General features: G+C 32.8%; 1 protein-coding gene across 1 annotated transcript; it reads left to right on the forward strand.

The window, feature by feature from the left end:
* Window positions 1–2,189: 2,189 nt before the first annotated feature.
* On the forward strand, window positions 2,190–6,195 carry LOC132735184 (beta-1,3-galactosyltransferase 1-like; the record flags this gene model as incomplete). The annotated part of the gene is made up of 1 exon (XM_060722108.1): window positions 2,190–6,195. A coding segment is annotated over one exon (927 nt), but the record flags the coding sequence as incomplete, so codon positions are not given.
* Window positions 6,196–12,258: the final 6,063 nt, after the last annotated feature.

A 12,258-nucleotide genomic window follows, 5' to 3' on the forward strand; every position in this document is an offset into this window, starting at 1 on the left:
ACTAGAGTGCTGTAACATGCACTCCAGTTACCGCACTGCCTGTTGATGATATAAATAGAGCATGCTCTTTGCTTGGCTACATTATTTCCGAAGTTTACTTATTATGACGACTGCAGCTGGGAAAAGGATAATGATAGAAAGTCATATTCAGATGCTCGTACATTGGTTCATTTAGTTTCATGTTGTGGCAACAGGGAAACTGTTTTTATTTCATGATAACCTTTATGCACGTGTGCCCAAAATGAAAGAGCTTCTCTTATCAATGATGAGTAAGAAGGCAAAATATGGCAGTTTGTTTTCTATTAATTGATTGGTAACTGTTTAAAAATAGGGGTCCCTACTAAAAAGCCACTGAAAAAGGGTGGTAATCCTTTAATGTTTGAATGCTAAAGGTCATATAGTTTTCTAGTTATTGAGCGGAAACGGTTTTCACATTCAAAGTCACTATTTTCTAGAATAAGGGTGATCATTAAATCAAACTAGAAGGATGCGGGTCAAATGGCTCTTTACATAAAATGGGAAAACGATTCACTTTCAACCTAACTGTGACCTTGACCTTTACGCAAAACAAAAGATGTCTCCTACTAAATGAGGCTGATTTTCCTTTAAAGGTTGGATGCTGTAGGTCAAATTGTTTTCTACGTACTGGGCGGAAAAGGTTTTCACATTTTATGATATTGTGACCCAAACTTTCACACATGAGCACCAAAAAAACCCACAATAGATGCCTTTTACTGAATAGAGGTAATCATCAGGCTATGGGTAAATGATTCTCAAGTTATTGAGCGGAAACCGTTTCACTGTTACCACGACCTTCAAGCATCGGTCCCAAAAAGTAATAACGGTCTTTTATACAACAACGGTGATTATTCTAAAAATTTGAAGCTGTGGTTCACATGGTTCTCTATTCATTGATCGATAAGGTTTGTGACTTTGACCTCCAACCACAAACGCCATTAGATTAAGGTTTTTACGCAAAACCCTATGACGTTTGAAGGCTTTGTCAAATGGTTAACTTGTTATTGAGAGAAACCGAAGTTGTCAACTGACCGACCAAAATTTGCAAAACAATGCCCCCTTTTAATTAAGAGTTCATTACAAAATATCATAAAAGTTTTATATGAAATATAAGCCTTAAATAGTAAAAAAGTTTAATTATAATCCTCGTCATCAGATAACAAAGTCAAGTAAATCATTTTATTTGTAATCATTGCTGAGTGATAGCGGAAATTATAAGCATATTTCCTTATTCATGTATTCAGTAATAGAAAGAGCATCGAGACACAAGTCTGTCTGAATTGTACGAGGGGCTTATTAATCAGGTTGCCGAGTATTTTGATGCTCTTATAGGCAAACATAAAAACACATTCCCTGTTGCCACAATATGTAACCATAGAAAAAAGTAACCAATGAACGAGCCTCTGAATATGACTTTTCTATCGTTATTCCTTTCTCTGTCGTCACCTTGTGTAAACCCAACAAAAAATGAGCCAATCAATGAGCATGCTACGGACTGCGGGTAACTAATACATACACTCCAGTTAACTCACAGCGCATGTATGTGTATACGATTTAAATCTGACACATTTCCAACAGAAAGGTCCCCAAACTATGATAAAATATACCATTATCAACTTCCCAAAGTATTATATGTTCATCACAAATATCATCATATCTTATTAAGAGTAGTGTTACTACATTGGTCAACACACCATAATAGGTGAAAAACCTTTATAACCAACAGAAACGAATGCATTACAAACTTACTCTAATCAAATTGTATAAATGAGATAAATCCGGGGCTATTTTATTTGTAGATCACACGTTGTATTGATTATTTTTTCTTTCAGATTGAAGATTTGATTTTTACCTATTCTTGCCGAATACTGATACACGATTTCCTGTTTCCTTCGATTGAAGAACAAATACGAAACCAACTCTTTCATTTGCTTGAATTCACATCGAAAAGTGCAATACTTCAAGGATTTATGATTGGTTAAAAACCCTAAACAAGCTAATCACTTCATAAGTTTTGTAAACAGAATGGTGAAACTTTTCACGATACGACGGTTACAGAAATACACGATTTTTGCAATTTTTACATTTTTCATGTTAACAATATTTACACATTTATTTGTCCATTTTGAGCAAAGTGACACGGAATATTTCAATCTGGATAATTATGCTTTTTTGAAGATGCTAAGGATTTAAAGTATCCTGTTAAGGTACAACCTTATTTATTTCGACTTATAAATGCTTCTAATCCAAGTGTTCCTTTAACCGTAAGTGCACCATATCTTATTGAGAACCCTAATCTCTGCCGTTCTGTGAAGCATCTAACGGTGCTTGTTGTAGTTAATTCAGCGACAGACCATTTTGAACAGAGACAAAGTATAAGAACAACCTGGACAAACGACACGTATTATTCGTATTTAGCAACAGTCAGAGTTGTGTTTCTTGTCGGAAGAACTGTGAGTCAAGTTGTCCAATCTGCGCTTGAAATGGAGTTTAAAAAGTATAAGGATATTGTACAAGGAGATTTTATAGATTCCTACAACAATCTTACACATAAAGGTGTGATGGGGTTTAAATGGATTACGGAGAGATGTCGAAATGCGGAAATGATTCTGAAAGTAGATGACGACATTGTAGTTAATATGTTTCTATATATCTATAAATTAAAACATTCTAAAGCGCTGCAAAAGGCAAACGTTTATTGTGAATACAAATCTGATATTGTAGAAAGAGATGTTACATCCAAATGGTATGTTGATGATAATCATTTCAAAGGAGTAAAAAGATATCTAAAATTTTGCAAAGGAAAGTTTGTGAGTATGACGAATGATATAATGCCATCTTTATATCTCGCCGCCTCGAGGTCGCCGTTTTTTCATCTCGATGACGTTTTGTTGTTTGGATATGTCCTGCATAAGATTCCAGGATTGAAATATCAAACGTTCAGTGACGGAGATTGGCAGGGAAAAACTAATGCAGTAAAACACTGTTTGGATGTCAAACGGGAAAAATGTACCTATATTGCTATGCAGGCAAGTTATAAGGAAGACGTATCAACCATTTGGTCAAAAGTGGTCAGATACTTTAGAAAACGCTTTTAATTAGAGGTTAATTCTTGGTTACAATACGCCATTATGCGATAATTGCCCAAAGATGTACATTTTAATAGTATCAATCAATTGTTAGACGAAAAATATTCAGTTTCCAATCGTTTCTTATAATTAAGCAAATTTTCTACACCAAAGCAAATAGACCACACGAATACAGCTATTCTATTTAACGAAAGAAAATCACGGTTTCCAACGATTTTTATCAGGCAAACAAACGCTCATGACTATTTAATAAAAATTTAAATCAATGCTGACTGCATCAAACTTACACTCGAACTATCTATCTATGTGGTGTTTTTTTTTTTTGTTTTTTTTTTTTATTTTCCTGCTTTTTTGTTGTTGTTGGTTTTTTTCTCACGCAAAATCAATGACTTGTCTGACTTTACAGATAATGATGAGATGTTGCCTGATATGTACATAAATATTAAAGAAAAATTAGACGAAAAAATTGGCCATCTCAGTCGGGACTTGAACCACGGGTCTCTGGAATGCCGGTCCAACTTATGCTTACCAATGCATCACAGTGGCAATTGGGTTTACACCTTATATATTTAAGATATTTTTACCTTATTGTGACGTCATTTAATCGACTGGAAAGTGAGACCAGTTTAACGATCTACTATTTAAGGTGAAATATACTTTAAGTTTACTGAAATAAACAAACAGGTAATTACAATTTATTATATAAATAATACATGTACATTAATTGACCGACCGCTGACAAATTATAATTTGTAAATTAAAAACGTGTTACATGTCATTTTGATCTAACATCGGTAGAATATCATGCATGTATGTATGTTTGTACGTACGTACGTATGTTTGTTTTTTTTTTTTTTTTTTTTTTTTTTCTCACGGAAAATCAATGACTTGTCTGACTTTACAGATAATGATGATTTTGGCAAATGCGTTTTTGTATTCAGATGTTTTATATGATATGTATGTATGTATGTATGTATGTATGTGTGTGTTTTGTTGTTGTTCTTATATTTTTTTCTCACGCAAAATCAATGACTTATCTGATTTACAGAAAATGATGATTTTGGAAAATGCTTTTTCTGTATTTAAATGTTTTGATATGTTTGCTTGAAATAAATATAATATCACAGAAAAAGCACATGAAAAATTGGCACGCTGCAACCGGGACTCGAATCATGGGTCTCTGGATTGCCGATCCAGTGTGCTTACCACTACACCACAGCGGTCATTACGTATCTAAATTATTTTTGAATTATTGTCACATCATATCATCAACTGGAAAGTGAGATCGAGTTAACGATCTAATGTTTAAGGTGAAAAGTTCTTTACGTTTACTGAAATTTTTGAAATAATACTCTTATTGACCACCAGTTGCCATATGTATGTATTTATGTATTTCTAACGCAAAATCAATGACTTTTCTGACTGTACAGATAATGATGATTTTTGCAAATGCCTTTCTGTATTTAGACATTTTGATATGCTTTTGATATGTTTTACAATAGCGGCCATTGCGTTTGTTCCTTATATATTTCAGTTACTTTTAACTTATTCCGACTTCATATAATCGACTGAAAAGTGAAAAAGGGTTTAAGGTGAAATATACTTAAAGTTTACTGAAATAAACAACCATTTATATAAAATTTATTATTGAAATAATACTCTAATTTACCGCCCGTTGACAAAATAAAGAAAATGGATAGAAAGCTTGTGACATGTCATTTTGATCTAACATCGGTAAAACATCAATCAATTTTTAGACGAAAAATATTCAATTTGTACTCAATTCCTGTAATTTAACAAATTTTTCTTCACCAAACCAAATAGACCACAAGAATAAAATTATTACAAAAAATCAAAATTACGAATTCCAACGATTTTATAACGGGTCATGTTTTTTAATAAACAATTTTAAATCAATTTTGACTGCTTCAAACTCGGCCTATGTGTGTATTTATGTATGTGTTTTGTTGTTGTTGTTGTTGTTGTTGTTGTTTTTCCACGCAAAATCAATGACTTATCTGACTTTACAGATAATGATGATTTTTGCAAATGCCTTTCTGTATTTAGATGTTTTGATATGTTTGCTTCAAATATATATAATATTACAGAAAAAGCACACGAAAAATTGGTACGCCTTAGTCGGGACTTGAACCACGAGTCTCTGGATTGCCGATTCAGTATGCAAACCACTACACCACAGCGGCCATTTCGTATTTAAATTATTTTTGATTTATTGTCACATTATAAAGTCGACTGGAACCTGGAAAGAGAGATCGGGTTAACGATCTAATGTTTAATGTGAAGTATACTTTAAGTGTACTGAAATAAACAAGCATGTAGTTATTATTGGAATAATACTCCAATTGACCACCAGTTGACTTATCTATGTATTTATGTGTGTTTTATTTTTTCTCACGCAATATAAATGACTTGTCTGACTTTACAGATAATGATGATTTTAACAAATTGCATTTTGTATTCAGATGTTTTGATATGTTTGCTTGAAATATATATAATATTACAGAAAAATCAATCAAAAATTGAACCGCCTCAGACGGGATTTGCACCACCGGTCTCTGAATTGCCGATATAGTATGCAAACCACTACACCACAGCGGTCATTGCGTTTTCTGTTATATATTTAAGTTATTTAGAAAACTTATTGTGCCGTTATATAATCGACTAGGAAGTGGAAAACTGAAAAGAGAGACCGTATAAACGGTCTACTGTTCAATGTGAACTATACTTTAAGTTATCTGGAATAAACAAACATGTTTTTTTTACAATTTATTTTTGAAATAATACTGTTATCGACTGCCAGTTGACAAATAAAAATTTGTGAGTTAAAAGCATTTAATCTAATATTGTTAAAATATCAATCAATATTTAGACGGAAAGTATTTGGTTTGCACTCTATCGTTTGCTATAATTTATCAGAATTTGTACACCAAAGCAAATAGATCACATTAATACAAATATTACAAAAAATCAAAATCAAAGTTATCAACGATTATTTAACGGATAAACAAAACATGTCTGCGCTCATGATTTTTAATGTGTAATTTGAATAAATGTTGCCTGCTTCAAAATTACATGTACGCACTCTTTGTTCTTTTTGTTGTTTTTGCTTTGTTTTAATTTTTCTCACGCCCAATAAATGACTTTTCTGACTTTTTAGATAATGATGATTTGGGCAAATGCCTTTCTGTATTCAGATGTTTTGATATGTTTGCTTGATATATTTATGACAGAAAATTATACGTAAAATTGGCACGCCGCAGCCGTCCTTAACCACGTGTCTCTGGATTGCCGGTCTAGTATGCTATCTACTGCACCACAGCGGCCGTTGCGTTTTCTCCTTATATATTAAAGTTATTAACTCATTGTGACGTTATATAATCGACTGGGAAGTAAGACCGTAATAACGATCTACTGTTTAAGGTATAAAATACTTTAAGTATCATGTTACGTGTCATTTGTCATTTTGTTCTAACATCGGTAAAATATTTAGACGAAAAATATTCAGTTTCAACTCGTCTCATGTAATTTTGCAAATTTTCTACACCAAAGCAAATAAACCACATGACTATAATTATTACAAAAAATCAAAATCAATAATTCGAACGATTTTATAACGGGTGAACTAAGAATGTCGGCGCTCATGGTTTTTAACAATAACTCAATGCTGACTGCAACAAACTTACACTCGGACTGTCTATTTATGTGTTTTTAATTTTTTTCTCACGCAAAATCAATGACTTGTCTGACTTTACAGATAACGATGATTTTGGCAAGTGCCTTTCTGTATTTAGATGTTTTGATATGCTTGCTTGAAAACAGAAAAAAAAACACATGAAAAAATATATATAAATATTACAGACAAATCATACGAAAAATGGCGCACCGCAGCCGTGTCCGGTCAAGTATGCTAAAGACTTCACCACAGCGGCTGTTGCGTTTTCTAGTTAATTTTTAACTTTATTGTGACGTCATATAATCGACTGGAAAAGTGAGACCGACTTTGTCTCGCCCTAGTACTTAAAATCGACACAGCATATGTTTAGCCTTAAATTTAGAAACAAAAATTAAATGACATTAAATTATGAAGATGTTTTGGAAAGTTAAAGTTTAAACCACTGAAGGTTTTATACGTGTTTATTTACCAGACGTATTATGGCACCCCGTAGACCGTCCGTCTGTTTGTCTGTCATTCAGTTTGTCTGTAAACAATTGGTTTCCGCGGCATAACTTTTGATGGATTTCAGTGATTTTGTTTACACTTGGCATGTTAATATATTATTATAAAACACATGTCAAGATCAACTTCTTATAAATAGAGTTATGTCCCTTTTTAAGCAGGCTTTAAGTAAACATATTGGTTTCAGCAGAATAATGTTTGAAGGATTTCAACGATTATGTTTCTAAAAAGCATGCAAGTATGTTTTATCAAAAACAAAAGTTTATTGTTCCAAGTATATTTCAATCAATTTACTATTATAATAGTTATGCCTCTTTTACAGCAAATTTTCTGTGAATTTACTAGTTTTCTAAGTAAAACTGTAAAAGGATTTCACTGTACGTGTTTAAATCACGCATGCAAGTGAAGTATAGTTTTCTATAATCAAGTAATACACCTGGCGTATATTGCACCGCCTCAGCTGAGCTCTTCTTGTTCTTGTTTTCTGAAATCTAATTATTAACGCAAAATTATGTTGAATTTATATGTTTCAGTACAAAACAATATAGAATCTTAAAGTGCCAGTTAGCATCCTTAAATTATTATTTTAGACATGCTTATGCTTTCTCTGCAATAAATAGTTTTTTGTTTTTGTTTTTTTTTTTACAATTTTTGATAGATTGTTTTTATAAAATCTTATTTCTGGTATTTGATTTATTAATAAAATAGTGTAAAAAGGTAACATGTGTGTATTTTATGTATGAAATAGAATTGCTAGTTTTTTATATCTGGTCTAATCTTCCACCAAACCCTGTAGATAATCTGTTTTGAAGGTGTGCCATGTAATCAGAACACCGTGGGATAATAGCATTTTGTTTTAAGATTTAAAGCGAAAAGAAAGGATAATTTCTAAAAATGCTTTCATCTGTTAAAACTGGAACGCCGACACTTAAATTGTAACATATATGCTCGAATGAAAGGAATAAAGAAACAAACAAAATAACCAATCAAACTCACTTATAATCAAATAGATTTCGAACAGCCGTATCCGTACAATAGTAAACTTTCACTATAAACATCCATAACATTCTAATTAAGTTAATGCAGGACATATCTTATTACTTTGTAAAAACAGATTCGAAATATTTGTTTCCGATTTAATCTGTTAATGAAATATCAAATAAGCGTCGATGTAAAAAGGGCAGATGAGGAAGGCATCCGAGTTTATGTTAACTATTAATAGATCACTTATTGAATTTCGTTACTAATTTCACTAGTGTCACACTGCCGCAAGATATCTGCAAAACACCCAAGGCCATGACCATCCCTCGCAGCTATTTTCGGCCATTTTTAAGCTTTTCTCGAAAGGCATTTGCCAAAATGTAGGGATCGCCATATCGCTCATCCAACAAACTTCTACCCTCATCATAAGAATCACCAGAAGACAATAGGAAATAACTCTCTACTACCTCTCTAACCGGTCCACCAATGTATCTCTTCAAATAATGAATCTTTTCAGAAGACGAGATATGACTGTTTTCAATCAAGGTATTGAAAGCAGTTTTCCATGCTGGGTATTTTAACGGATTTCCAAAAAATATTCCAGGTTCAGGCGGAGGTAGTCTATTAAGACTAATTTGTTCAACCAATGACTTAGTAAAGTGCATGACGCTTTTGCCTCAATGATCTTCTGTCATTTGATTCTCTAATACATCTTGACCTGTTTGTGAATATATGACAGAATGTGAATCATGAGATACTGTTGCCTTGGGGGTGAATTTTTAGGCATGAACGGGTCTACCGCAGGGTTCAGAACTGCAGCAGGTTTTGAATTAAACGGAGGAGAAGAAGTTGTAATTTGTGGCATACATGTATCAGACAGATCAGAAGTGCATGGTGGATGTGACGGCTTAATAGTTTGATAGTCGTTTTGAATGCTATGAGATTGTGTATCAACATAATTTTGAATAAACACAGATTTATCTTCAATATCAACTGGCAATTGCAATTTTTGTTTAGTCACATAATCTGACTGGTTATCTTCAACCAACTCTTGATCTAGAGCCATTAATCTTGCTTTAGCTATTTCTAATTTCTTAATTGTTGAGATTTTTTCAAACTGAGCACGCGAGTGAGCTTCTGCTTCTATGTATTTAAGCTTTGCACTTAGAACAGCGGCTTCGGTTGCAGGATTAGAACTTTTAATATTCAACGAATTATAAGATCGCAAAGATCTATTTGATCTATGACTTTGCTGCAAACGCATTGACTGTAAGTCATAGTCTGCGGCGTGAAGTTCCGAATTTTTTTCCGATATACGGCACATAATTAGCTGATGTTCAATCTCTACTTTATCGAATGTTTCCGAAACTACATAGCTATCATCTGCGCTTAAATCACTTAACCTATCAAAAGCTAAACACAACTCGGCAAAGAAATTTTCGAGATTTGTTCTCTCCTCGCGCATTTTGTACTGTCCGACATAGTTATCGGAACTTGGACAGACTGCCTACGCCATTTTGATACGCAAGACTTGAAATTTTTTCTTACTCATTTCTTTTTTTCTTCTTTGTAAACCTTTCTCAGTTAAGGCCGGAACTTATATTTAAATCTGGTGACGCGTTCTGAGTTTCAATATTGTCAGAGTTTACCACCGTATTATTAAGTGACTGCCTTTCTGCCATCTTAAATTAAGTTTGTATGCACCTAACGTATGTGGTTTATCTTTCAAAATAAAATAATTTGAATGACAAATAAATAAAAAGAACTACCCTAAAATAATGGTGTGGCTGGGCAATCCCTGCCTACAGAAACAACAACTGATTTTCAGTTTACGAGCAATCTCGTATTATTGTTCTACAAATTGATTTTAACAACGACTTGGCTAATGCTGAAGATGGATGAATTCCGTCTACTAAAAGATTGAAGTTCCAGGAATATACTGCTTTGGATTTCTTTCTTTTTCCGACTTCTGCACAGATCCTGATTTAACTTTGGTTAGCATGTTCCGGATTGACAGTTTAAATCATCTATAATGTTTTAGAATTTGAATGTTCCTTTAAATAGTTCCACTTTTCAACTGAGTAATATGGCACATGAATGAAACAGATCTTTACATCTGAGTACTTGTCAGCAAGGTCCTTGTATTTTTGCAGATCGTTTTTCAAGTCAGCAACTGGATTTGGTTTTGCGTAAATATATTTTTGAACCTTTCTAGTGAGGTCACATGTGCCTAACCATATAAACAAAGCTATTCTTTTATGCGTCTTTAAAAGATCCTCAATGTTACGTTCTAACCAAATATATCTTTCAAGACAACTTGCTCCACTTTTAATTAAAGGACCATATAATTTCGTTTTCATGTGAAACACTTTTGTTGACTGCCAACTTTAAATATCTTCCTTTACTGTCACTTATAAAGACTGCTTTCCATGTGAGATCTTTCTGTGAATTATCAAGACCAAAAAATGAAAGGCGGCGTTCAATGAACGCAATCTACTTAAATATATTGCGTCATTTCGAAGTAAGTTTTGCATTAGTTCTAAGTAGAAAAATATTTGAAATCCTATGGGTGAAGTATGGGTGTTTTTATTAAATGTATTTTAATGATATCAAGTATCTCTCTATTTGATGAAAATCCTATTAGAGGTAAGCCTTTCATATAAAAGCTATGTTAAACATAGTCCTGAAAGGATTGGAAGCCTTATACAAAACTTTGATAACAATAACAACTAGTTATGCCCCACCTACCACAGGAAAGCAATAAAATCAATACAACAATCTACCGCGGATAGCAACGTTTACGAAATGCAGTCCCGACAATGTTCAGTCATATACCTTTGCTTTTGAAATCAAAATTAAGACAGGAAAAGAAACATATTTTGATCTAAAACAAAATAACTAAACTGGGATAGGTAGGCAAAGAGCTCAGCATGTTTGTCACCGTGTATTTAATATGATTTATATAATCATTCTGGAAATCTGGAAAACATAATATTCTAGCCTTAGTTACGATATTTGTTCTTTATCTTCGGAAAGTTGCTTTTTGGGAAATTCCTTACAGGAAAGAAGATATCTATTCTGTTTATCCTGTTTGTTGCTTCGAAACTGTAATAAGTCTCAACCATACCCTCATTGGAAATAATGCTGTATCTAATTATTCATAATCACATCACATATCATAAAAAGACTGTACGTGTAAGATCATGTATATAATAAAGGGACATGCTTTTATAATCTATTTTGGAAGTAACATTGTTGATCATGATGATGAATATAAAGAACCTTCTCTTTACTTCAGTTTAAGCTTGTCAACGACAATTTGAAATTTGTTGACAAGTCTGGCAAATTCTGAGGTAGAACAAGAAAATCTAGTAAAATAACTGACCACAAGTTTCAATTAACAAACAACACTTCTATCACAGATTGTGCTCATAAGCATGACCAAGAGCTAGGGTGACAATGGCATAAAAAGAATGTCCAAGGGATATTATATCATCTATTTGTGACACATTTTTAAGGTAAATGAAAGGTTGGTGACATTTTTTCACAATAATGAGTTTATGTATCTTTGGATATAATACGAACGGGCAAGCAACCACCAACTAGATTAGTCATAAAAGTTGTTGTCAAGTTTGCACTTAATCAGTCGAAAACCAATGTGTAAAGTTTGCTTATAAAACAAATGCACATGTGCTTTCGAGAATAATTAGGAATAATCCAGAATAAATATGATTGACATTTATCAAACTATTACGCATACTTTGACGAAATGTACTATATGTATGTCTGCTATTTGTTGCCTTTTCCTTTGCATTTTTAAAACCTTTGTTTTTAAAAATGCATTGATAAAACTTCATATAATTATGATTATTTTGACAATTCAAATACTAAAAGACTATCAAAACCGTATGCCAGTCAGCTTTCACTTCTCTGCTTTACACTTTTCGTAACGAAGAATAAGATAAAACTACA

The sequence above is a fragment of the Ruditapes philippinarum genome, unplaced genomic scaffold (assembly GCF_026571515.1).
Source record: "Ruditapes philippinarum isolate M1 unplaced genomic scaffold, ASM2657151v2 ctg1516_1_1_1_1, whole genome shotgun sequence".
Classification (NCBI taxonomy): Eukaryota; Metazoa; Mollusca; class Bivalvia; order Venerida; family Veneridae; genus Ruditapes; species Ruditapes philippinarum.